This window comes from Moschus berezovskii, chromosome 9 (genome assembly GCF_049115385.1).
Source record: "Moschus berezovskii isolate FMDL1 chromosome 9, NW_MosBer_1.0, whole genome shotgun sequence".
Lineage (NCBI taxonomy): Eukaryota > Metazoa > Chordata > Mammalia > Artiodactyla > Moschidae > Moschus > Moschus berezovskii.
In genome coordinates this window covers 33,976,969-34,004,279 of record NC_142468.1, presented here as the reverse complement: position 1 = coordinate 34,004,279, position 27,311 = coordinate 33,976,969, and the positions used below count along the sequence as shown (strand labels likewise).

Sequence of the window (27,311 nt, the reverse complement as noted above, 5' to 3'; positions counted from 1 at the left end):
CAGAGCCTCGCGCTCTGGCGCCGGGGGCAGTTCTTTTTCCTCTGCGTCCGCACTGGCAGATCACTTGGCAGAGGGGCACAGCGGGGCGGGGGCAGGTTCAGGACACCTCTTGGCCGGTGCTTCTCACCTATCACAGTTCGGTTCACAAGTTTAGGAATGTGCTTCTTGGCCATTGCCATTCTCTTTCAACAGCTCTAATTCTTCCCCAGGTGTGTTTACAGCTGCCGAACACCTGTTAATCCCATTTACTTCCAGTCTTCCTGGGCGGGGTGAAAGGGATAAAGAACGAAAGAGAGAGGAAAAGGACTACCTGTCAACTTTCTCTTGCCTCCAAGAGGCAAAGACTAAATTCACGTTGCAAACGAACAAGGGTTTATCAGTCATTCCCATATTTTCCACAGTTCAAAGTTTCAGACTTCCTCTCCTTTTCGGGGATTTTTCTCTCCTGATTGCTCCATTTTTAAGGGACACGGGTAACCCTCCCCCTACCCCCGGTCAGAGCAAAGGTTAAGCGTAATATAGCTGAGGAAAAAGCATTTTTAGGAGACTGGTCCAAGGCCGGGGAGCAGGCCTAGAGCGGGCGGACTTTGCGGCAGCTTCGTGGGAGCGCCTATCTGGCCCATCCTTCCCGGGCTCCGAGCTGCAAGGTCCGCGGCCCGAGCAGCCCGCAAGGCCGAAGATAGTGGGTTAAGGGCTGGTGACTCCCAAGCCCTCTGCAACCTCCCTGCCCTACAGCCCCACCCACTAGCACGCAGCCGCCACAGGGCCGCGGGAGACACCTTCGCCCCTCCCCTCCACAGGTCACCTCCCTCCACGCCCCTCTCCCGCGGCCCGGCAGCCGGCAGGCAGGGAAGTGTCGTAAAGCCAGGCCCAGGAAACTTTACCCGAGGTAACAGCCGAGGCGCTTTACGGCGACGGCGGCTGAGTGTGAGCCTTGGCGGCGGCGGCGGAGGCAGCCGCGGCGGCCAGGGAGGCGGCGGCGGCTGAGGAGGAAGAGGAGTGGCGGCAGTGGCGGCGGGGACCTGTGCGGGGTGAGCCGCGCGGAGGGGACGGGGAGGGGCCGCGGGTGACAGGGCTGGCGGATGGGCGCGGGCGGACGGGGACGGTGGCCGGCTGAGCAGCTGGGCGGCGCCGAAGAGACGGGGCGGAGGGGTGGCGCGGAATTGGGGGGCCAGCTCTGTTAGGGACGGTTTCTGCCTTTGTTCCCCCCCCCGGCTCCCGCCGCCCCCCGCCCTCGGCTTCCTCTGCTCCGCGCTCGTCCGCCGGGTCTCATGGCCTCCCCTCTCGGTCTGTGTCGCCCCTAGGATGGCGGAGGTACCGCCTGGGCCTAGCAGCCTCCTCCCACCACCAGCACCTCCGGCCTCGGCGGCGGCCGAGCCCCGCTGTCCCTTCTCGGCGGGGGCCGCCCTCGCCTGCTGCAGCGAGGACGAGGAGGACGACGAGGAGCACGAAGGCGGCGGCTGCGGCGGGAGCCCGGCGGGCGGCGAGGCGGCGGCCAAGGGGCATCCGTGCCTCCGCTGCCCTCAGCCGCAGCAGGAGCAGCTGCAGCTCAACGGATTGATCAACCCCGAACTGCGGCACCTCCGGGCGGCCGCCTCCCTCAAGAGCAAGGTTTTGAGCTCGGCCGAGGCGGCCACGATCGCGGCCACCCCCGACGGGGGCCCCAGAGCGACTGCAACAAAAGGAGCGGGGGTACACTCGGGCGAGAGCCCCCCTCACTGCCTCCCCAGTAATGCAAGAACTGCGCTCCCCAGCCCGGCAGAGGCAGCGGCGGCGAGCGATCCCGCGGCGGCCCGCAATGGACTGGCGGAAGGCACGGAGCAGGAGGAGGAGGAAGACGAGCAGGTGCGGCTGCTGGCTTCATCCCTGACCGCAGGCTGCAGTTTAAGGAGCCCCTCAGGCCGGGAGGTTGAGCCGGGGGAGGATCGGACGATACGTTATGTCCGATATGAATCCGAGCTACAAATGCCCGATATCATGAGACTGATCACCAAAGATCTGTCTGAACCCTACTCCATATATACCTATAGATATTTTATCCACAACTGGCCACAGCTGTGCTTCTTGGTAAGTGGATGGAATGAAAAACGGGTGAACCCGGCAGAGATCCAGGCCGTGCGGGGCAGGGAGTGTGAGGGCTGGAATGTCAATGTATGTATTCTGCATTTCATAGTATGATACATGATGTAAAATAAAGCGCGTGTACACACTCCTAGGTATTTAATGAAACAGTATGAAAGGTAAGACATAGTGATCCGGGTCAACTTGATACTGATGTAAATGCAGTAAGCTAGTATGATGCATGTTGGGGGTCTCATATCCTGTTTACACTAGCTTATCATCATGTTTAACCGTCCTTAATTATCCTCCTTCATCCTCAAAGCACTTTGCAATCATTTAATTTGCACATGGCTCTGTTCAGATGCAGGCCTTATTAATCTCTCAATTACAGCCATAATCAGCGAAGAGTGTATGCATAAACATGTTTTGGTGAACATGATTGTCGGTAAACTTGCTGTGGCCACATTGGAGAATTAAATCTTACAAGCATATTCCGTAATTATGGAGATTGTTTCCTTTTACTTCAACAGGACAATTAGCAGTTGTAGCCAGCCTGCTTTCTGGTGCACAGTTGCAGAAGGCGATACTAACACTTCTGGTGGTTGAAAGACTCCTGAAACTTGAGCAAAATACCCTTTTGGGGAGTGTAGGAAACTAAGTGTGAAATTGTTACTAATCTATAATTTTTTTTTAAGAAGTTGGTCACAGGTATGTCTAAATGCTAGTACTAATGCTGTTAAATATAATTGACAGAAATTTTTTACTTTTATCTGAGTAAGAAAGATTTGGCTTACCAAACAAGCTGAATATATATATATATATATATATATATATTTTTTTTTTTAACTTATATAGTACTGGTATTACCAATAGTTTCCCAATAATATTGACCAGTTTCAGTCTGTATGAAACCTTTCACCTAAATATTGACTACAGGTATGTGCTTTGTATCATGTGCTCACAGCATGTTGTTTCCTTTGAATTTTATTGAAGAAAGGCAACATGCTTTTAAGGAGTGTTTTGTGATATGTGAAGGGAAAAGCCACTACCATTATTGTTTAGAACTGACTTACTTTCACTTGTTAATTCCTTGTAAAATGCTCTGACCATACTTTAGAAATCTTTTTGATGCCATAGCTTGGTGGTAATCTGAAAATGTAACCTGTGTATTGTTGTAATGGTAGTTGTGCTGTTTTCTGCATTTACTTTGCTAAACTTCAGTTTAGTATGTTTGTTTAAGCTGGGAACTATTTTATATTCTACAAAGCTACTGGTACAGGATTCTAACTGTTGCATCAAAGTAGAAGTTCTAAGACATGTCTGTGTCAATGAATATGGGAAAATGGTTTTCATAACATTATTATAAATGTCATTATCAAATCCCATTATAAATGCTAAAGATTGTAGATTGATTGTAAGTTAACTCACAAAAGCATATAGTTTAGTTACACTTTAAATTGAAATGGGGTGTGTGTGTGTATTTTTGTTAATTCCAGAAGATAGTTGTGTATGTATGATAGTCAACTTTTTAGTTCTGGTGTTACCTCAACTTGTCTGCCATTTTAGACTCTGATAAACTGAATATTAGTAAACTTTAGTTTGATTATACATACACTCCTCCCAGTTCACCACTAATTGAACTTTACCCCTTAATAGCTAATTTGTTTAACATTAAATTCTGAATATCTGGAAATAGTGATATACACAGTAGTTGACCTATAAGATTTACTAACACAAGTATGAACCTGGAGTATTGAACATAAAATAATGGTTAAATAGTCAGATCATTTGGAACTGGGACCTTTATATTGGAATTAAAAATTTTTGAATTTCTCATGAGAACTGATTTAAAACAAATATGTTTATTTCAAGTCATACCATTTTAAAATTATAAAGGATCCCAGATATAATCTAATTCCAGCCTCTTTTTTTTTAATGATAAAAATGAAAGACCAGAGAGACTTGAAATGTTCAAGTCTCCAGATATTTTGTGTTCAGAGATATAAAGCTAGAACCCAGGTCTCCTGGCCTCTCATTATGGAAACAGCTAAGAACTTGAAAAATGACATACTGTTGACTAATTCAGCCAAGATCCTGTGTCCCAAGTTATGCTTCGCCAAGGAATAGTTGTCCTTGCGAACATCAATCTCAAGAGACTAGAAGTCTCCAGAATGTTCCTAGTTTCCTTAAGTAACCTCCAGTGGATCAAATGGAGTATATAAGGTTGTTCCTTAGAAAATCACCAATGCTTGACCATATTTGACTAATAAAAATGATGGTTTTTAATGATTCTTCCTAATAATTGTAACATGTGAAGGTATGGTACTGTACAAATAGGAGACACTATCATTTACTCTGTTCTTAGCTAATTTACCTCTGTCTCTTTTGAGTTCATGGTATTTTCAGTTGTTGGTGCCTTTTTGAACTTCTTACCAGCGATATTCTATAATCCTTCTGTTATTCTAAATTTAAATTTCCAGCTTCTTCTGTTTTGCTGTTTGTGGTATTCTGGAATTTGGGAATCTATTTCACACAGCGTGTGTTTTTCAAGTTCCATAGATTGAGAAGCATTTGACCTTTTAGAGTTAAATTTTAATCTTGCCTGGAATTTTTCAGTTCCCATCCTTGAAAAAAATGAACACATTTTAATAGCAAGAGTTCCGAATGTAGATATAGAAGCTTTTATCTGGAAAAATTGACATGCAGTTTAGTGATTTTTGTGTGAATATTCATCAACAATTTGTCAGGAGAAAATGCATCTTTAACCTTCCTCAGTACAAACATCTTACTAATAACTGTGTATCATATATTGGACTTTTATTTTTAAATGATGTTTACAGTTTGATTTTTTTCCTTCATATTCTTGATTTGTAAGAAATCAACCTAGCCCAAGAGTAAACTCATATGATACTTTGCTAATTACTTTATTGGTCAGAGGACAAAGAAGATTTATTTGAAATGGCTATCCATTTTGAAAGTATTGTCTAGTTGTGTGCTAGTGGTTTTAATTTTTCCTCTTTTGAATGGTTTATTAACAGTGAAATCTAAGTGTCCTACAATTTTGTATCATAGATTTGTGTAGATTTCCATTTCCCCTAGCTTATGAGGTCAGGCCAAATTTTGTTTAATGTACCATCTCATCTCTGACGTATACAGACAGACACCACACACACATATATTTGAAATAAGTTATGTCCAAGTCAGAAAATGCTGTTCAAACAGGCAACTTGTGTATATATTTCAGTACTTAGTATAGAAAAAAATTTTACTTTCCAAAAGAATTTTGGAAGAACCAAGTTGATTTATCATGAATAAAAATAGCAATAACAATTTTAGAGGTTTACTGGCCCCAAGTAATTTTGGATTGTGTTGATAAAACAGAAATTTTAATGTGAATTATTTAATATCCTTTCAAAGTAAATCAGCTGCAGTTAAATCAACTGTACTTCAATTAAAATAAATAAAATTGATATCCCTTCAAAAGGATTTTTCTGACCTAGTTTAGGCTTGTGTGAAATGGATTAGAATTATCTTGCCTAAAGATTTCTCCGCAGCTGGAAAAAAGGCTTTTTAATCAATTTACAAATTGATGAACTAAAAACAAGTCATAACAAATTCAAGATAAAAGAGGTATTGGACTTTGCTTATTGATTTTTTTTTAACCCATTCCTGGTTTTTGTTGTTGCAGTCATTTCTGAAAAATTAATTTTATTGAGAGATGATTTGAAACTTTCATTTTTTATTAAAATGAGGGCTCTCTATATTAGCAAGGTATTTCTATCTGACACATTAAACAATTGGAGCTGTTGCCCTTTTATATTTACTAGAATACAGTATTTAACTGGAACTTCTTGTCAGGGATGGAATGCTGGAAAAGCATGTTTTCAGTGGTGATACTGGAAATTTTAATGAAAATGGAGTCTGATTAGCTTTTATTTAATATATAATCTCTGTCTGGAAGACTGTACTTTTTTATTGAAATAGGAAGCTCTGTAAAAATTAAGCTTTTACTTTAATATGAAACTTTGAGTTTCAGATATTCTGTGAGCTTTACGGTACTGACTCACACTGTCAGGAGAGTCCTAAAAATGAGACTGTCATATATCTAGTTTTTATAGTCCCTCAGTAACAAAACTGCTTGAGTAGGATCTAGGGAATACCTTAAAAACAATTCTTTTTCTGAAAATCTTTTAGGTTTTTTATTTTCCTGATCAAAATCTAACTGTTATTCAGGTATAAATGTCTTCTATCTTTCCTTTGCTAAAACTTCATCATGATTTAATATAAATTTGTTGTACTCTGTTGATAAGTTTCACATTATAATATCTAATGAAAAGACTTTTTCTTAAAAAAATTATTTTCACGTCTTCTCTTTCCCAAATCTTAAACATATAGGTCTTTATTGCAATTGATTATAAGCACCTCTTATAAAGTACTTGAATGTTTATCATGTGGAAATTTATTTTCCCCCTATATAATGATAGGCGTTAATAATGAGCCTTAGAAATTCATGTTGTAGAGAATGTTGAAAGATTTTAAAACTAGAACATTTGAAGGAGTTCTGGGATTTAGATTTCTGAAATTTCTGTGATTGCTTTCGCTAAAATTCTCATTATTTCTTCCTCCTCCAAAAACACTGACCAGTGGTTGGTTGCTCTTTCCCTGGGTAATTGTGCAGTACTTAATGGCAATGTATTCTTTGTAACTGTTTGTTTATTTTTAAGGCCATGGTAGGGGAGGAGTGTGTAGGTGCCATCGTTTGCAAGTTGGATATGCACAAAAAGATGTTCCGCAGAGGTTATATAGCCATGTTAGCCGTGGATTCCAAATACAGGAGAAATGGCATTGGTAAGAAAAATATTATGTCAAAAAAAGAATGCCTAAATTATTTACATTTTTTTAAGAAGCAGAAGACTTAAATGTAAATAGTATGTAGAAATGAGCATGAAGCTGAGAGAGACTATTGATTGCTTTTGTTTCAAAATATTTTCAAAATGTTTTTAAAATGAAATTGTTTCCTTTATTACTGTTTAATTATTTGAAAGATTATCTTTCTAACAATTACTAGGTGATCAGTTTTCACCTCCAAACATTTTTTTGATCACATTCAAACTGTATTGTATTGAGTTCTACAGTTTTTAATAGCATTATTAGGGTGCTTGATAACAGTGCTCAAGCAGCTGTCTGTACGTGGGTTATGGGTTCAATGGTCTTCAGCTGAGGCAACTTTATGGAGATATTACCATTATTTCGTACTGGTCACCAAACAATATATTAACAATTCAGGGAAGTCCAGAAGAAAGCAGAATTGTTTGTTACTGCTATTCTCAAACTTCGTGGGCTACCTTTCCTGGTATTTTCAGTTAATCTTATACTCATGGTTTTTAATGGTCATTAGAATCATCTGGGTGGTTTACAAACAAATGCTTAGGCCCCTCCCCTTAAGAATCTTGTTTGTCCTGTTGGAAGTAGGGCTGAAATTTCCCCAGGTAACTATGTTGTGAGCCTCTTAAGAACCACTGTCCTAGAGTCTCGGACCTACTGATTTTGTTCAAAAATGGAGGAGCAGGTAGACAAGCACTTGTCTTAACATGGCAAATTCTGAAATGTTCTGAAGCAAAGTATTCATGAAATAAGATTTGATGCCTGTGCGTGCGTGCTAAGTTGCTTCAGTAATTTCAGTTCTTTGCAACCCCTTGGACTGTAGCCTGCCAGGCTCCTCTGTCCATGGAATTCTCCAGATAAGAATACTGGAGTGGGTTGCCATTCCCTTCTCCACGAGATCTTCCCCACCCAGGGATCGAACCCACATCTCCTGCATTGCAGGCAGATTCTTTACCATTGAGCCACCAGTATGTAATTACTAGCAGCTTTGTCACTTACAATTTTGTTTTTTTTAAGCTTGTTATGAATGGCTCTGTTCAATTTAAGACTGGTTTGCACAATCTGTGACATGAGATGTCATTATGAATAGGTTTACTTAATACATTAGGTTTAACCAACTTTTCTTACAGTGTTGCAGTTTGCCACTAAGATTTTTAATGAATTGGGCTTATTGTATAAGCCAAGTTCGAGTCTTTGATGTATTATCAAGAGCTGATAAGGATTCATGGCAAATAATAGGCAAATTGTCTGGCTACTTCAGAGGGCAGAAACTAGTGGCTTGAGGAGTGCATCTTGGCCCTCGAACATGTTTTGTATGGCCCATGTAATGGGTGCTTGCTTGTGTATATGATTTGAAAATTTAAGGGAATTCCTATAAAATTTGGATTTCTTCTCTTAAAATTAGATCTGGCATTTGTTTTCTTTTTAATGTACTAAGTATATCTACTCTAAACTAGAATACAGACACAGCACTGAAACCATCTGGTGTGCCCAGGCATACTGTAGTGCCCAAACTACAAGATTTGTAGAAAATAACCCAGTATCTTGGGCCCACTTAGGGTCATAGCAGTTCTTGTATGGTCTTTGACAAGATTGGCTTAGAGGTCATGCCGTAAGCTCTTGCCAGCTGAAGGAGTTCCTGGGTTGTTCTGGCCGTATCTTGCCTTTTTCTTGGAATAAAATAGCATTTACCTTTGAGAAAAAGATACATATCAGGAGATAGGTCTTTCAAAAGGAAACTTATTGCTATGCATAGGTTCTGTTGGGCCTCTCAGAATTATAAATATTATAATTTATAATATAAATTATGAATAATATAATTTAGGTGTCTGTAAGAAACTAATTACATTTTTACTTAATTAATACTCAGCTCTGTATTCTAGGTACTAACTTGGTTAAGAAAGCTATATATGCTATGGTTGAAGGAGACTGTGATGAGGTAAGTGTTCCTAAATGTTTAAGACCTTTTGTCCTGGGCCATATTCTACTGGGTATTTATATAAGTATCCCAAGTAAATCATACTGTTTACTTGCAGACTATTATATAAATATAACTTGTGCTGAAAATTGCATTCCATTTTAAAACACATGAACTTTGATCTAGAACAAATTTTAAGATGATAATACGAGCTAAAATTTGTTGTGTCAAAATATAAAGGTAAAATTTTAGATATTTTCAATAAATAATTGGTATTCAGAACTCCGATTTGTCATCAGTCAAATCATTGAAGGTAGTTCTTATTATAAACCTTATTGTAATGTACTTGCATATTGGCCTTGGTTTCTCTCTAAATAATAATTTTTTTCTCCCTGTGGGTCAGCTGTCAGCCAATATGAAAAACATTTCACATTTGAAAGAACTCTCAGCATTAAATAATAAGGCTGGAGGGGGGAAGACAACAACTTTTTAAATGTAGAACTACCTGTATATTAACATAAAAGCATCTTTTCTCTTCAGCTTGTTTGTAAAGCCTCGTGGCAGGTAGTTTCTTTGTATGCTGCCGCACTGTGCTTTACATATGGTAGGTTCTCAGGAAATAATGGCAATTGTTGGGAATATTAAGATTTACTAGTACATAATGTGGAAGGAGTTTCAGCTTTAGCATCAGTCCTTCCGTGAACACCCAGGATTGATCTCCTTTAGAATGACTCTCAAGAGTCTTCTCCAGCACCACAGTGCAAAAGCATCAATTCTTAGGAGATCAGCTTTCTTCACAGTTCAACTCTCACATCCATACATGACCACGGGAAAAACCATAGCCTTGACTAGATGGACCTTTGTTGGCAAAGTAATGTCTCTGCTTTTTAACATACTATCAAGGTTGGTCATAACTTTCCTACCAAGGAGTAAGCGTCTTTTAATTTCATGGCTACAATCAGCAACCGCAGAGATTTTGTAGCCCAAAAAAATAAAGTCAGACACCGTTTCCACTGTTTTCCCATCTATTTCCCTTGAAGTGATGGGACCAGATGCCATGATCTTTGTTTTCTGAATGTTGAGCTTCAAGCCAACCATTTCACTCTCTCCTTTCACTTTCCTCATGAGTCTTTTGAGTTCCTCTTCACTTTCTGCCATAAGGGTGGTGTCATCTGCATATCTAAGGTTATTGATATTTCTCCCAGCAATCTTGATTCCAGCTTGTGCTTCTTCCAGCCCAGTGTTCCTCATGATGTATTCTGCATATGAGCTAAATAGCAGGGTGACAATATACAACCTTGACGTACTCTTTTTCCTATTTGGAACCAGTCTGTTGTTCCATGTGCGGGGCGGGAGAAGAAGGGGACAACAGAGAATGAGATGGCTGGATGGCATCACTGATTCGATGGACATGAGTTTGCGTGAACTCCGGGAGTTGGTGATGGACAGGGAGGCCTGGTGTGCTGTGATTCATGGGGTCGCAAAGAGTCGGACACGACTGAGTGACTGAACTGAACTGAATGTAGAAGGAAATAAGTATAAACTAGGAAAGTATGGGTATCTTTAATATAATAGTGGTGACTAAGAAGTACCAGAGTTGTATTGTGCTAGTAATTTTATGAATAGTACTTCTAACACTTGTCTTTCTTATTGGAGGGCAAATGTGCCTTAGAGAGTTCTCAAAGTACTTGAAGTTAGGTAATTTTTTTTCTCAGACTGATGCCATTAAGTGACTTATTTGGTTACTTTTTTTTTTAAGTGGGTTTTTTTTGTACAGAATTTATACACAAATCATTAACCTTTATATATATGTGTGTATTTGTATTTGTGATGCAAAGTCCCCTTTTTCCCCCATCTCCACACTTTTCAACTCTTCATCGTTCTTTCTACTTAGAGCTACTATTCATCTTCCAGTTTGCATCCTCCCGTTTTCTAAGCACACTTGAATGCAAATATTCACACTTTTTTTATACAAATGAAATCACAAATTATTACTCTGTATTAGCTACTTTTTCCACTTAACAGTATCTTGTGAACAGGATCCCTTGTCAGTTCAGATGGACTGCATAGTTAGTATTCTCACACTGCTTGTCCACTTTTGTAGTTTGTAGCCTGACAGATCCCGTTAGATGATGGTTGTATGAGAATGCCTACAGACATTGGACAGCACAGGGAAGTTATCCTGGGATTTATGGACATTTAATTATTTTACCCCAAATAAGAAAATTAACACATGATGAAGGATCTCAAATTCACAGCTTTTAATCTCAAAGTAATTAGTGCCATAACCCTGATTATTTACATCACTGGTAACTAAAATATGAGTATAAAATTGAGTATAAATTTTTTCATAACTGTAGGTCTAATATGGACCATAGCAATATTGGCTTAGATGGTTCATCAAGAAGAGAAGCTGGGCTTCACAAAAGCTGTTCAACAGTTTGGATAAATCTTTGGGATGAAAACACCATGTTTTGTTCTTTTACTGAGCACAGTGGTTCCCAGCGAACAGAGATGTTATAAGGAGGGAGTATTATGTTCCTAATGGATAGCTGTTTCTGATTTATCCTAGTTCTACCTGTGAGATAGGTAGTATGCTTTATCTTAACTGATCAGATGTTTAAATAGTATTGGTTTTTCTTTGAAAGTTCTGAGGAATGATGAGATTTTGGTTATACTGTTGTAGTTTCAAAGTTAAGTCCTGAATTAGTGATACATTTTATGGTAGAACTATTCACTGTGGGCCTAGGGTTCTAACTCTGATTTATTTTTCTTACTCTTGAAGCAATGGGTTTTACTCAGTCTTAGAATGAAATGGGAATAGTTCCATGAACTTACTTCTGTTGTATGATTTTTGCGTTTTGAGTAGCTCTGCTTCTGGTTTAGGGTACTCTTCTATGGCTTAAAAAGATTGGTTATCTGTGTCCCATATTGAAGACCCAACTCAAATATCAACAACTTCTTTTAAGTTTTCCTTGATCCATTGGACAGAATCAGTTGCACCTTCCATGATTTTTTTGACCTCCCTTTCTGTAATACTGTGCTTAAGTTTACTTGTTCAGGGTCTGCCTTAGACACTGGGAGCAGAGATACCATTTCTTATTTACTGCTGTATTTTTAATGCTTAGTATACAGCATTTGTGATAGAGCACATGGTTCATAAATATTGGTTGAATGATTAGTCCTGTGCTTCACCATCTTAACTATACCTCTTTCGGGGGAGGGGGGAACTTTTGAATTTTGATTTGTGTAATTAGTTTTTAACTTGTCTTTCTGTCTAAGCTTTCTAGCTTTTTCGTATTTTTTTTGCACATAAAAATATATCTGCAGGGTTAACAAGTTATTAATATACCTTTTGATAAGAGCAATTTTATATAAAAATAGTCTTGTATATAATTCATTGTTCTGAGGAAAACTTTGAAACTATAATTTTCCAAGAATACAATGACTATAAAATAACCAACTTGTGATTTTACTTTCATTAGGTTAGGCCAGCTTTGATTTCTCTTAAAGTTAAGAAGCTTAAGTGTTAAGAAACTGACAAATTACCAGAAAGACGTTTGGGAAGGTTTTTAAATTACATTTACTACTACATAGGTTGTGCTGCCATTTTTTTATTCTTACAGACAGAGATTTTTTAATTTATGAGAAAAACATTAAGATAAATACATTCGGGAATTTGGAAATCTCTATGAAGCTTTACTGTACACATCCAGTCAATTTTTACTTTCCTTCTGTTTGCAGAATTTATGACCTTGAGTCATGTTGCTTTTGGTTGCCACTTGTCATTTTCAGATAAATTCAGCGTAAATAACTGAGGTTAGTTGAAATGTAGATCTGTACATTTCACAGTCGAAATGTAAATCATGCTTTTGCCCAAATTACAATATTACCCTTCTGGTCTGATAGATCTTTCCATTTAGCCATTCTATGACTTTCCTAACTGTTTATGTCAGAATTAGACAGTGTTCTTGCCTGGAGAATCCCAGGGACGGGGGAGCCTGGTGGGCTTCCGTCTATGGGGTCACACAGAGTCGGACACGACTGAAGTGACTTAGCAGCAGCAGCAGCAGCAGCAAACAGACAGGGAGGCCTGGGGTGCTGTGATTCATGGGGTCGCAAAGAGTCGGACACGACTGAGCGACTGAACTGAAACAGTCTAGGGAAAGATTTTTTTAATTTTCTGTATATTTGGAACTGACTAAAAAGTTATAGCATCAAAAAAAAAAAAAAAAGAAACAGGTAGATGCATTACTTTACAAATAAGAAATGCATTATCTGTGTTGCTAATCTGGCTTGAATTTGGTTATGTCTTATGTGCTCAGGCTGCCAAATGTTTAGTAGCTACTAGGACAAGCTTCTTTGGTTTGGTTTTACATTAGGGGAAATAATAAGAATACATACAAATAATATATATGAATTTCCTTGTGTACCTAAAATAATGAACCCACATGTGGCCATTTACTTTTATGCACTTCTTAATTTTTTAGATTTATGGTATGGTTCAGTTCAGTTCATTTGCTCAGTCATGTCCAACTCTTTGCGACCCCATGAATCACAGCACGCCAGGCCTCCCTGTCCATCACCAAACTCCTGGAGTTCACTCAAACTCATGTCCATCGAGTTGGTGATGCCATCCAGCCATCTCATTCTCTGTCGTCCCCTTCTCCTCCTGCCCCCAATCTTTCCCAGCATCAGAGTCTTCCAGTGAGTCAACTCTTCGCATGAGGTGGCCAAAGTATTGGAATTTCAGCTTTAGCATCAGTCCTACCATTGTATTAATACTCAGAACTAACTCATAAATAATTAAAATATAGTGGAACCAAAATTTCTTAATGGAGTTTAAGAGTGCAGTATGACCTTTAAAACATTTTTAGTTGACGAACATCTTATTTCCTCCTTTCCCCAGCCCCTGGCAGCCACTGTCCTACACTCTTCTTCTGTTAAGTTTGACTATTTTAGTTTATAGACATAAGCAAGCTCATGAAGTATTCACCTTTCTATTTTGACAATTCACTTAGGGCAGTGGCCTCCAGGTTCACCCATGGTTGTCCCACTGGCAGGGTTTCTGTTTTTAAGGCCAAAAAGTATTGTGTGTGTGTATAAGATATATGCCCTCCAGGTTCACCTGTGTGTGTGTATATGAGATATATGCTCTCCAGGTTCACCTGTGTGTGTGTGTAAGATATATGCCCATATGCCTTCCAGGTTCACCCATGGTTGTCCCACTGGCAGGATTTCTGTTTTTAAGGCCAAAAAGTATTCTGTGTGTCTGTGTGTAAGATACAGCGAACTTTTTCTTTATCCATTTGTTGGATGTTTAAGTTGTTTCCTTATTTTAGAAATTGTGATAATGCTATCATGAACATGGGAACCTTTTGAGGTCCTGATTTTACTTCCTTTGGTTATATACCCAGAAGGGTGATTGCTGAATTGTATCATAGTTCTTTTTTTTTTTTTTAGTTTTTATTTAATAAGTGGTACAAAGCACAATGCCAAGTGTGTATTTATGTAGTCATAATTAGCCTCAGCTGTTTTGAATATTTTAGATTACTAAGTATTAATGAATATGAACTTGGATTCCCTTTATTATGTAGATCTCCCATTTGCTGCTTTGTTTTACTTTTGGAAACGATCAGAGTTACAGAGAAGTGGATACTATTAAGTTCTAGTTCACATTTTCAGTCTGGGGTCTATTTTTGTTCTACTGGTGACCTTGAGTTTCATTCCTTATAAGTTAGAGATACATCTATTTCATAGGGTTCTTGAAGAAAATCACATTATGTCAGATGCATGTAATATCACATAATGGATGTGAAATGCTTTATGTAACACTTAGCCTTCAATAAATAGTATTTTTTTTAAACTGTCACTCTCCTTTTCATTTTTGTGAAATCAGTTCTAAGTTATGAGTTGTTGCAGCTTTATTGCTTCTCATATTAATTGTTTTGATTTAACATTTTAGCTGTAATTAGGTGCTACAGAATTGTAGGAATTACTCAAGAGAATAGTTCAAAATTGGTAAATTGCATTGTCCAAACGGGAGTGTTCCAAACAGAGGATGGCATACATCACTGATGGCGTACATCACTGTTACATTATAGTCTTTTAATTTAAGAGCAGAGAGAAATTGTTGACTTCTTAATCTCACCTTAAACCAGTTTGCTTGCTATATAACTTTTATTTAAGGCCTTCTTAGGAACATTTTCCCTTGATCCTGAACCATGAATTACTTGTTTTTAAATCTTTTTAGAATTTGGATTTAGTATGTGATTTGCCTTCATGAGTTTTTTTTTTTGCATAGGTAATTGCCTCAAGATAATACTTTTTCTTAAAGTACTTTGGTCATTTAAAAACTTGACAGCACTTTTGCTTGTTTCATATTTATGTAATATTTGTAATATATAATGAAAAGTGCTAAGGATGTATATAATTAACAAATGTTTAAGAGCCTTCCATGTGTGAGGTAGTATGTTAGGTGCAGAGGAAATGGCTGTGAACGAGGTACCCATGATCCATGTCTTTGTTGAGCTTACCAGCTGGGGAAGATGTCATAGCTCATCAAACATTGGACAAGAGTGCAGTTGAATGAGGAGCAGTGCAGAGTGCTGTGGGGCAGTCTGAAGGGAAAGAGATATTCTACCCAGTATGGAAGTGACATGCTAAAGCCAAAAGCAAGAATAGGAGAACGGGAAGAGCATTCTTCTAGACAGAGAAAACTGCTTATGTGAAGGGTCTAGGGTGGGAAAAATAATGGTGAGTTCTAAAAACTGCAAATTTAGTGTTGATCATGGTAAGGAAGGGGTGGGACCTAAAGCACACTTGGGTGTGTGTGCTCAGTTGTGTCCGACTCTTTGCAGCCCCATGGACTGTAGCTTGCCAGGCTCCTCTGTCCCTGAAATTTTCCAGGCAAGAATACTGGAGTGGGTTGCCATTCCCTCTTCTAGAGGATCTTCCCGACCCAGGGATCAAACCTGCCTCTCTTGTGTCTCATGCATTGGCAGGAGGATTCTTTCCCACTAGCACCACCTGGGAAGCTCAGTTATTAATAGCAGGGTAGGTGGAAGCCATATCTTGACGGATCTGTCAGGTCTCTTTAGATTACTGTTAGATTGTGTACCCTTTCTTGAGGACAAAAGGGAGTCAATAAATGGTTTTAAGCAGGGAATTAACAAGAGCATCACTCAGAATGGGAGACCTTAAAGCAAGGAGGTAATAGTTGATAGCAGCTTAGACTAGAATGTTATCAATGGGAGCAGAAAGAAGAGGATCAATTTGAGAGATTTAAGAGATAATATGCAGGGGAGTGGAGAGGAATGAGGTACAGAGATGACTCCTAGGCTTTAGGTTTGAGGCATTCATGGATGGACATCTTGTTACTGATATGAAGAATTGTAGAGAAGTTGGTCATGAGTTTTTTGGATATGATGAGTTGACTTTTTTCTCATATCTGTTGCTTGAATTCTTGTCAGTTTTTTTGTTTTAAATAGTTTGTGATAGAACAGAAAGAGATTCATAGGCTTTGCTTGGGCCTTTGTTTAATTATACTCTGCCCTTTTTTTCCACTCTAAACACCAGAGGGTTATGACATCCCAACAGTAACTGTGGCTCACTGTGTTGATTCTCAGTGAGGTAGGTTGAGAATCAATAGAAAGGCAAATAGAGCTATGTATGTAAAAGATACGTAGGGAGGATGGGATAGAGGATACTTTGGTAGAGGAATGTAGAAGTAAAGTAGAAGAACATCACATAATATTTACAAGTATCAGTTCATTGTCAGGGCCATTGGTTCAGTAGTATCTAAGGAGACCTAGATAAAAGTTAATACTTGTATTCCTCTGTTAATATTATATTGATATCCATAATGTATGGACAGTGGTTCTCAGAATGTAGTCCCCTTACTAGCAGCATCAGCATCACCTGGCAATTTTTTTAAAACATGCAGATCCTTGGGCACCTCTCCAAACCTACTCAAACTCTAGTTGATATGCAGTCTGTTTTAACAAATACTCCAGGTACACTAAAGTTTTGGTATCTTTATCTAGTTTTGGCAAACTTTCTCTGCAAAGGGCCTGATGGTAAATATTTTAGGCTTTGCAAACCACAAGTCTCTGGTGCAACTGCTCATATCTACAGTTATATTGAGAAAGCAGCCAAAAACATTGTGTAGATTGGTGGACATGGCTGTGTTTTAATAAAACTTTACAAAAACAGGCAGTCGGCACATGTGGCCTGAAAAGGGCTACAGTTTGCAGACTCTGGTCTTGACTCTTAGATAAATGCGGTAGTTGTCACCAGGATAAAGAATGACATATTAATGAGAATATAGGAATTGGAGGTCAGTTTGAATAGTTTCAAGTACTGGTTTATTTTCTTAAACCTTTGATTGTTGATTTTTTTCTTCATCTTTTTGTCACACTGCTTTTCTTTACAAGAAACTAATTCATCATCATTTTAGTATAAAACATATTTCTCATTGCTAAAAATAACAAAGTGAAGGTGTTAATCGTTCAGTCATGTCTGACTCTGCAATCCCATGGACTGTAGTCCACGATGCTTCTCTGTCCATGGACATTTTACAAAAATCAATAGAAAAGATGTTCCCAGTTTTCCCACTTCCCTTGCCCTGAGAGATAACTAACTTTTACAGTTCTGATACTTTTACTGGATTCTTCCTGTACATCATTGTTTATGGTTTTCACCATCAGTTTTAAAACAATTAAATGTAGTTTGTTTTTCTTAAATATTTGATCATATTGTTTATAAGTGATTTGTCAAATTATGAAATTATACATTAGTTTCAAATTATAAAATTGTAACTTAGTTTTCTCTTTTTATTTTGAAGGTTGTTTTGGAAACAGAAATAACGAATAAGTCTGCTTTGAAACTTTATGAAAATCTTGGTTTTGTTCGAGATAAGAGGCTGTTCAGATACTATTTAAATGGAGTTGATGCACTGCGACTTAAATTGTGGCTACGTTGAGAAACTGACATCAAGGAACAACTTTCCAACCATGCAGAATCGACCTTTGCATGCAATGCAATTTGTACAGAATTGCTTTGCAGGTGGATTTAGTGATTTCCATGCAGCTCTTATCTGTCAGTGTCTCATTTGAGTGTCGCACAATATTTGTTGCACTTTGGCATGGCGCATTTCTTCTGAATTAAAAGAGATTGTTTTAAACTTAAAGAGTTCTTTTGGTACCAACAAGATGTGCCAGTTGATAGCCAAGATTTGTTTGTTCATTTGGAAAGTCTGCTGACATTATTTACACAGTGATAATTTTATCGCAGAACCAGGATGTGGAACATGATTTTTGTTCCTTAAAAAAAGCCAATGTAGATTGTAAAAATCTCTGAATATACTAACATTTCACATGAAACCTGCCATAGTTTTTCTGAGGGGGTGGGGGAAAAGCTTCAATTTTAGGTTTTATTTTTTCAATATTAAATTTTCCATTCTTGAATATTGGTACCTCAGTGATTAGTGAATTAAAAAATTGTTATGTAGGGTTGGGTGTGTCTTACAATGAGTAAAGATAACAAATTGCGTCTGCCAGTGCCTGTGTAGATAAGTATATTTGTCTTCATCTCTATAGTTTTTGAATGCATGCTGTCTTTTCCTTTTCTTTAAGGCCTTTGCAAGCAAACTTGTTTTTATTTAAATTCTAAATTTGATAATAAATTATTTCAGATTTTTATAATTTGGATAGTTTTTCCAGGTGAGTGACAGAATGGTTTACTGTAGAAGTCCCTTCTTATCTTACAAGTTAAATCTACTTGGAGTATCTTTAAGAAATGACTCAAAAGGGATGAGAAAAGTTGATGAAGCCGGGAATTGCTGGGTTTTAGATGCACTTTTTTTGAGACTGAGGGAATTTTTGGAAAAGAATAGAAAAATTAATGTAAATTGGTATGATTTTATTTAATCAAAATTATTGCTCAGCTGTGAGGAACAGCTTTTACAAAGTAGTTGGAACTTTTTTCCCACTTGGTTTGGATTCACACTGCTTCCACTTTAAATGCTTTGCTTTTGGTTCTTGGTGTTGAAAATAAATTTCAACGTGCACTGTATCTGTTTTAAACTGATTTTATTTTCATATATTTGTGCAAATTCTGGGGGAACTTTGCTTAGTTCCCAGAAAACAAAAGGGAGACATGGAAATTTTTTTTTTTGGAATGAGTTCTGTGGGTTTTCTTAATAGCCATCACCATGTTCATTAGTTATATTTTGTTTCAGCCAATCTGTGCAGTGTAATAAATTTTAAAGTTGATTGCTTTCATTTGAGTTAAGAGACCTGTGATGGATAATTTATTTGACTGGAAAACCTAGGTACCCATTAAAAAAAAAAGATTCATTCTCTGTGAAAAATGTTTTGTAGGAATCTATTGTTTTTTCATTAATTTGCATATGCTTTTCTTCTACTCTAGAATTTGGTTTGAATTTTATTTTATGGCTATAATTACTGTATTTTTTAAAAACCCTACCTCCATTAACAGTTGGTAAAAGCCCCCTTTCAGGAAAGTTTGTTGCTTTTTTTTTTTTTTTAAAAGGAAAGCTGCTCCTTGCTCAGTGTAGTGTCTTGAAAGTGAACATGGTAACAAGTACTTTTAAAATAAAGATTCATAAATTTGGTGAAAATAAAATCTTCCTGTTGATGGGATCATTTATATTAATAGTTCCTTATTTTTAAAGAAAAACTTTTTCTTTCCATTTTCTATTGCTCTTGAAAGTTTAATGGGCAGAATACTTGGTTACATTAAAAATATGAAGACCACATAATACTCAGCTTTCAGGGTGACCGTTTTGAGTATGTTTTTGCTCAAACTTCATTTGGACTCTAGCACTTAGAGGAATATCAATTATAATGATGTTTCTGTCATTCTTGATATGGAGGGAATCGAACAAAGTATATAGTTAGTATTTTCACTGTCAAATTTTATCTTACCACCTTATGTTTGACTTGCTGGTTAATGGGTAATGATTGTTGATGAACATACATTTGCTTGACTCACTAATAAGGACAGTTCTAAAGTAAATACATGCTTGGTTTTTAGCTCAGCCATTAATTTTTTGGCAGATTGTCAGTGAAACCATCACTACTGACCTTTTCACCCAGAATTGGCCAATTTTGCTGAATTGACTGGGTGTTTTAATTGGGTATTTTAAACATGAACTTAGCCATGTGACTGAAAAGTCAAATGGTTGTTGTATTGTTTAGCTGGTATATGTTGAATATCATTGTCTACCTTGTATCTTTAATTGGCAGTGCAAAAATCGTTTACTTAAGTGTACTGAAATTTTCCTCTAGCTGATAACCCAGCACCAAATTAAATCTTGAAGTATCAACAAACGAATTTTTTATATTGGGCATTCATCTTTCTTATATAATCGTGAAACAGTTCCATTTGAAATTGATAGAGTGAGTTCACTTGGCTAAAACTGAGCAAAATTGGTGCAACTTTCTTTTAATGGGGTGCTGCCTCTTTAAGACTGACTGTACTATTCACTGACACTGGTTTGGCAGTTGGTACTGCTGAACATTTTTATACATGCTACCATGAAGCTATATATGTTAGTATTGAAGAAACTAACGGGTATACTACCGTTTTTGATGTGTGGGCTGATTATAATTTCCCTTACATGAGGATGAAACTACTCTAGAGAAGTCCACAGATCATAAACCAGATAGTAGTTTCGAATCTGAAGCCAGCAAAATTTAAAAAAGAAAAAAAAAGTTACTATTAAAATATTGGTTTTAGTATTTTCTGCCTCTTCCCGAAAGTACCCTCCCCATTTGCTTGACAAATCTGTGTAAAGTTTGTTTGTCACATGTTTTAACTTTACCTTGCCCTGTGTTATGGTATTGGCTGACATGTATAAGACTGGATGTGTATATTTATTATGGTGTCTAAAAATCATGAAGTTCATCACTTTCCAGGAGCATAGATAAAAGCAAATTGGTAGTGCATCAGTTACTTTTCAGTGCACCATGACATCACTAAAATGAGTGCTATATTGTTACAGGGCTTTCAGGTTTGTAAAAACATAACCATAAATTATATTGACGTCAGATATGAGTTGAGTATCTATAAAGTATCACGTGTATCTCAAAATATTGGACTGCTGTTTGATGACTGGATATTGCTGCATAATTTTCTTCTATTGTCCCATATCCTTTTGGAGAGAGAGATTTAATGGGATTTGAAATGTGCAAGCTGTCTCAATAAGATGCAGTCAAATAAAGTATGGTTAAGTTGTGTTTGCATTTTTCTTTTAGATACAGCTGTGTGCATTTTATGTTTGAGTTGTTTTACCTACTAAGAAGTTAAAAAAAGGCAAATCTATTCTGTTCCCCACTTTCTGCCTTGCATCTAACAGTTATTTGGAAGAAGTTTTATACAATTGTTATCTCTCTCACTTTGTGTTCTGACAAAGTAAATGTGAAAATAACGTGAACTTGATTTTCCTAACAGTATTCAAAGTTAGCTTGTATACCAGCTATCAGTACAAATGAGAGCATTTTTGCATGCATTAAACCAAAACTTACTTTTCTGTCCTTATTCTGTAGAAATTTATTTGTAAGACAGTTTTTATTTTAATTATTTTTTGTTGATAACCTAGGTAATGTCCCCTCACCCTCAAGACCAGAGTAAAATAGAGCACTTTCTAAAGGACTTTTGGTCTCGTTCTTGTGAGAAACTATAAGTGGCAGTTATGTATTCTTTCATATTTCAAAATTTATGGATATTAGTGAGAGATCTGTTATAAATATGGCTAAATTACTTTCATCATGCTTGTCAAATTTTCACTTTCTTTTATGTAGTGAAAATAGAATGAGAGTTCATATTTTACTTGGGCCTATATGGAACTCTAAGTACTTCATAAATTGTCTAAATAAGGACAAGAAAGTTGATATCATTCTTTAACACATATAAACAGAGATCAATAATAACCTGTAGCCTAAAGATATGATACTTTTAAACAGCTTTTTAAAAATGAGTTTGAAAAATTTCATGAATATTGCACGATGCACTTTCTTCAGATTAGAGCTGTCCCCATGGCACTTTTTATGATAGACATGTTATTTGTGCTCTCCAGTATGGTAGCCACTAGTCATGAAGCTACTGAGCCCCTGAAGAAAGGCTAGTGTGATTGAAGAACTGAATTTTTAATTAATTGAAATTTACATAGCTACACGTGACTAGTGGCTCCTGTGATAGCTTTAGGTAATGTTTAGACAGTAACAACTGGGGAACGCAGTTTCTGAAAAGGATTTTTTTTAAGACTAGCTTGTTGAAGAATGAAATAGAAGGATCATGATTTAAAATTGCTTCTGAGCAATGTACGCTATACAAGAGTAAAGCTACAGTATTTATGTTGACCATATTTCATTAAAATACTGTCTGTCATAGCGCCTTTCCGTAGGGCTCTTGCTATAAATTAGCCCTTCTGAGAAAAGCAGCCCTTTCAGTTTTTTACCATTTGGTAGTTGTCTGGGTTGCAAAGGTGCACAGATTCAAGTGCCAAAAATTAGTTTCTGATAAGACTGTCATATCTTTTTAGCTTTAAAACATTTTACAACATTAAGCTTAATAACCTGTCATTTTAGGTGAATTTGAGATAATTTCACCTCTATATGAGATTAGTCATTGCTTGTTTTGAGTGGTCAAACTGAAACATGGAAGTATATAATTTTTAATCCATTTTTAAAATTCTAGATTATGTATGTTGGTACAAGAGCAAGTGTTTTTGTTTCTGAGAGAACCAGATTCATTTTGCTGTGTTCTCTCTTCACGGCATGTCACCCTTGACTCTAGCTGGACATCTAGTAAGTGTAATTCATCAAGAGAACAGGGGAGATGGGAAATACCTGGCCCCAGGGAGTGCCAGGCTTGGTATGACACTGTTAACACTGCTGGAGAAAGCTCAAGGCACATGTTCTATTGATAGTAATCAGTGTTAATCTTCATGTGAAAAAGATTTAGGAATAATAAAGATCACCAAAGTGCCAAAATCAACCTTATACTACTTAAAAAATGTAAACAATGAAGGGGTTAAAATGTAAGGTTTTTATAATACTAAGAAATAAGCCTATTTTTAGTTGATTATTAATTTTCATGACTACCTCTTTGCTGTATGAATATATCTCAATTTTTTAATACCTCAATTTCCTGAGACTCTGTATGTACGTTTTTGTAAATAATTGACCATATGCTAGAGGAGAGGACCTGACTTGAAATTGTATGAAGACATTTGTTACTGGATTTGTTACGTAGTAAATTGATTTGAAATTTCTTTAAAACAGTCTTTTCTGCCCCCCTTGATTGAGGTTTTCTTTTTTGTTTTTGCTTTAGTTTTTGTTTTTTCAGTAAACATATTCTTAGTGAGACTGGTGTTCCAGAAAGCGTGTATCCTCATTTGTTCTGCAAAGATTTGTATGTCTCCTGTGTTTTCCTTTCATACCAAAGAAATTCTCTCTTTAAAGTCAGCAGGTTGCACTAACTGAAAAATTTTTTTTGCCTCTTAAATAGGCATTAAGTTTTATTTCCTGATACTTAAACATTTTCCAAAGGAAAATATATTCAATTTTTTAGTTAAAGCCATTAGTAAAATTTTGTAAAAATGTGTTTTTAGTAATTCACTAGTTCCACAGAAAATAATATTGGCAATTTTAAGGAACTGTGCTGCTTTAAAATCCACTTTTGTTTGAAACTTTTCAAAACTGATACATAAAGTTACTGCTAAATTTCATGTACATTTGTGAACTGTTCAGGGTTCAGCGCCCTAACATGTAGGGGATAGATCACTAACGTCTGTAATGCCAGATAACCTGTGATTGTACATGTTTATTGATCATTTTAAAGGAGCTGAAGCTGCTGCCTTAAAGCTAAACCTGCTGCCTTAAACTTTGCTACCTCCCTCCAATCGTGGCTGTAAACCGACTGAAGAGTCAGCTAGCCTTATACTTGATTTTATTGTGATTGCTAATAAAATTTGTAAGTCCACCAAGTATTGACTTAACTAGGAAAATGTAAATTGATTTCAACTGTGTCTTTGCCCAAGTCTACTTGATAGCTTATGATAATATGAAATGAAGTACACCAATATGGATGTGAGCATTGTGTTTGAGTTATTGTGAGAATAATTTTCTTAATATTTAGAATTGATAATGAGCATTCAAGGTGTCTATTTCCATCCTGATGATACTGAGCAAATTTCTTAATCTCTCTGAGCCTTTAGTGGTAACTGTTTGATAAGCTTAGTATGAAGAATAAATGAGATAATTTATGTAAATTCACTGTAATTGTACCTAGTAGCCTGCTGTGCTGTGCTTAGTCTCTCAGTCACACCTGACTCTTTGCAACCCCATGGACTAGAGCCCACCAGGCTTCTCTGTCCATGGGGATTCTCCAGGCAAGAAGGAATACTGGAGTGGGTTGCCATGCCTTCCAGGGGATCTTCCTGACCCAGGGGTCAAACCCAGGTCTCACACATTACAGGCAGATTCTCTACTGTCTGAGCCACCAGGGGAGCCCAATACTGGAGTGGGTAGCCTATCCCTTCTCCAAGGAATTTTCCCGACCCAGGAATCAAACCGGGGTCACCTGCATTGCCAGCGGATTCTTTACCGGCCAAGCTACCAGGGAAGCCCACTATTAGCCTAATACAGGGTAAATAAAACATGATAGCTATTATTAATATATATACTATAGTGTGTAGTAATTTTGTATTTTGGTATTGGATTTTGTAGCACCTTTTAAATGGTAAAGGTCTTCTAAATGTTATGTTAGGTCTAATGAGAGTAGCCGAAACCATAACAAGTGAAGAGAAAAACTTTATTGTGGAGAATATTAAAATAGACTGAAGAGTGTAATGATCTCTTCATGTACTTATCAACTGTGCCCAAAGCCCATTGCCAATCTGGTTCTATCCATTCCCCTTTCCCCCTCTCATAGTTTTTTTTTTTTTTCCTCCCCCAAAACAAATCCTAGAGATTATATTTTATCTATAAATATTTCAGTACTTAAGTTGTAAGGTCTTGTTTTTAAAAACCATAATATCATTGCACATATACGCAGACACAAATCGTCAACTGTATAACCAGTATTAATGCTCCAATTTCTAGGAAATCGTTTTTAGTAGTAGTATGAAATACATAAGAAATAAATATAATGACTACAGAAGAGGTTACTTTTTCAAAGAGCAAAGATTTCTGTTACAGGAACAGTTGACACCTTAGTAGGCAAGTTTGGTGGTATAGACAAATGATTAAAGGAAAAATAAGTGATAAGTAGAGGTAAGGTTGAAAGTAGGTGGCTGTGTTTTGCGTAACCCAAATACGTAGTGTTTTTCTATGGGCATAGTAAGGCACATGTTTATTGTGGGAAAAATGGAGTAGATAAATGCAATTGCCAGTGGTAATAAAGGAATGACTTAGAAAGGGTTGGGTTTTTGAAATATAATCAGCAAAGCATAGGAGGAAAGATCACTGGGTAAGCAGGAAAGAAAAAGTGGATGGTAACAGGCACAGAGTTTGAACAGAGATTGTTGAGTAGGTGAAGACCATTTTTCTTTTTTCTCTTTCAGAAGAAAACAAGATAGGGAAGGATAAGAACAATGCTATTTTCTAGCACCCTGATGTTGTGTTCCGAAAGGAATTAATAGATAAATAATTCCAGATAAATTCATCACAGTCTGTATCTGAACTTTAAAGAAACCTTAAACCACATGGCTAACTATAGTGAGTTGCCATTAATGCATAAAATCAGAAGATGGTGAGTATGAGCTACAGAACTGTGGTTTTCATGCTAGGAGTCCAATTTTGCACCTGACTACAGATACAGAAGAATACTTGCACATTTTTGTAATCACTGTTCTGTCCTGATTGTGGAATGCTTACCACTATTCGGATATGATCCCCCAGCTTGGGGTGGAGAGATCTATGATGAGTGTTCTTTCTTCACTGCCAGGAAGTGAAAGTATTAGTTGCTCAATCGTGTCCAACTCTGCGATCCCATGGACTGTAACCCATCAGGTTCCTCTATCCATGGGATTCTCCAGGCAAGAATACTAGAGTGGATTGCCATGTGCTTCTCCAGGGGATCTTCCCAACCCAGGCATTGAACCTGGGTCTCCCACGTTGCAGGCAGATTCTTTACCATCTGAGTCACCAGGGAAGCTCTTGCCAGGAAGGCAGACAGGTAATGATAATAGCATGCAGTGAGGTGGTCTTTTTACAGTTTCCAAAGCAGTTTCACTTATTTTTACTCAATCTTTAGAAAGATCTTTTGAGATGGAAAGATTACTACTCAAAAGTGCTTAACTAACACCTCTAAGGTCACAAAGCAGTGATGAGACCTGAACCCAGGCCTGAATCTCCTAGATCTAGTTTTCTTACTGTCACACTCTGTGCTTGATGAAACCCAAAGAGGATAGAGTCCAATACATACATTTAATTCTGTTTGATAAAATTAAAACTTTAATGAATCTTAATTATTTAAATTCACTTGTTTGAGTCAGCGTAAAATTTAAACTGTAAAAATGTTTAAGAAGTCTAATTTGTAAAATTCATCAAAGGATTTAGGATTAAGTAGTTTTCTTAACATTTAATTGGTTTCTAGTAATAAGGTCTATTGGGCTTCCCAGGTGGCACTAGTGGTAAAAAAAACCCAATGGCCAGTGCAGGAAACCTGAGAGACACGGGTTTGATCCCTGGGTCAGGAAGATCCCCTGGAGGAAGGCATGGCAACCCACTCCAATATTCTTCCCTGGAGAATCCCATGGATGGAGGAGCCTGGCAGGCTCTGTTCCATGGGGTTGCAGAGTCGGACACGACTAAAATGATTTAGCATGCATCTTTCAAGGGAACTACAATTGAGTTCTTCTTTGAAAACAAACTTTTAAAATATATTATCCTTTGCAAGTTGAACTGAATCCTCATTTATATACTTAATGTTTGAAATTTTCTAAATATTATTCTCTTACAGGTAACTCTTGCCATATGTCCAGTAAACTTTTACTTTGTCAAGTTTCAAATAAGCCAATAGAAATACTTTTTCTAAGGAAAAGTTCATAGAAAAAAAAACTACCTTGATTATGAATAAAATTCGGTCTAAAATATGTAGAAATACTTAAAACCACTGCAAAATCAGGCCATATTTGTAGTCTCTTTAAAGTGCAAAGCCTGTAAAAATGTGAACACCAGGAAATTATTTTTGTGTGCATATGTATGTGTGTATGTAATGTGTGTGTACATGTATAAGTGTGTATATATCAGACCCTTTCCCTGGTGGTAAAGACTTGTTTTAATTAGAGTATCAGCTAGTGGTAATACAATGTTAAATATTTAGGTTGGTCTATAAAACTGCCTTCAAATAGAGTAGGATGCTAATATGCAAAATCCATGCCATTGAAACCACTGGACAGTTCAGGAAGGTCAGTCAT

The 27,311-nt window shown here is 37.3% G+C and overlaps 1 protein-coding gene across 1 annotated transcript; it reads left to right on the top strand.

Moving 5' to 3' along the window:
- Positions 1-859: 859 nt before the first annotated feature.
- NAA30 (N-alpha-acetyltransferase 30, NatC catalytic subunit) lies at positions 860-26,541 on the top strand. The gene is made up of 5 exons (XM_055436158.2): positions 860-1,031; positions 1,305-2,067; positions 6,786-6,909; positions 8,829-8,884; positions 17,709-26,541. Exons 2-5 carry the CDS (start codon positions 1,306-1,308, stop codon positions 17,844-17,846), a joined length of 1,080 nt encoding a protein of 359 aa, XP_055292133.1. The 5' UTR covers positions 860-1,031; position 1,305; the 3' UTR covers positions 17,847-26,541.
- Positions 26,542-27,311: the final 770 nt, after the last annotated feature.

Coding starts and splice junctions, on each gene's coding strand:
- NAA30 (XM_055436158.2), top strand. CDS start 1,306: ATGGCGGAGGTACCGCCTGGGCCTAGCAGCCTCCTCCCACCACCAGCA. Junction 2,068..6,785: donor GGCCACAGCTGTGCTTCTTG/GTAAGTGGATGG, acceptor TTTATTTTTAAG/GCCATGGTAGGGGAGGAGTG. Junction 6,910..8,828: donor ATACAGGAGAAATGGCATTG/GTAAGAAAAATA, acceptor TCTGTATTCTAG/GTACTAACTTGGTTAAGAAA.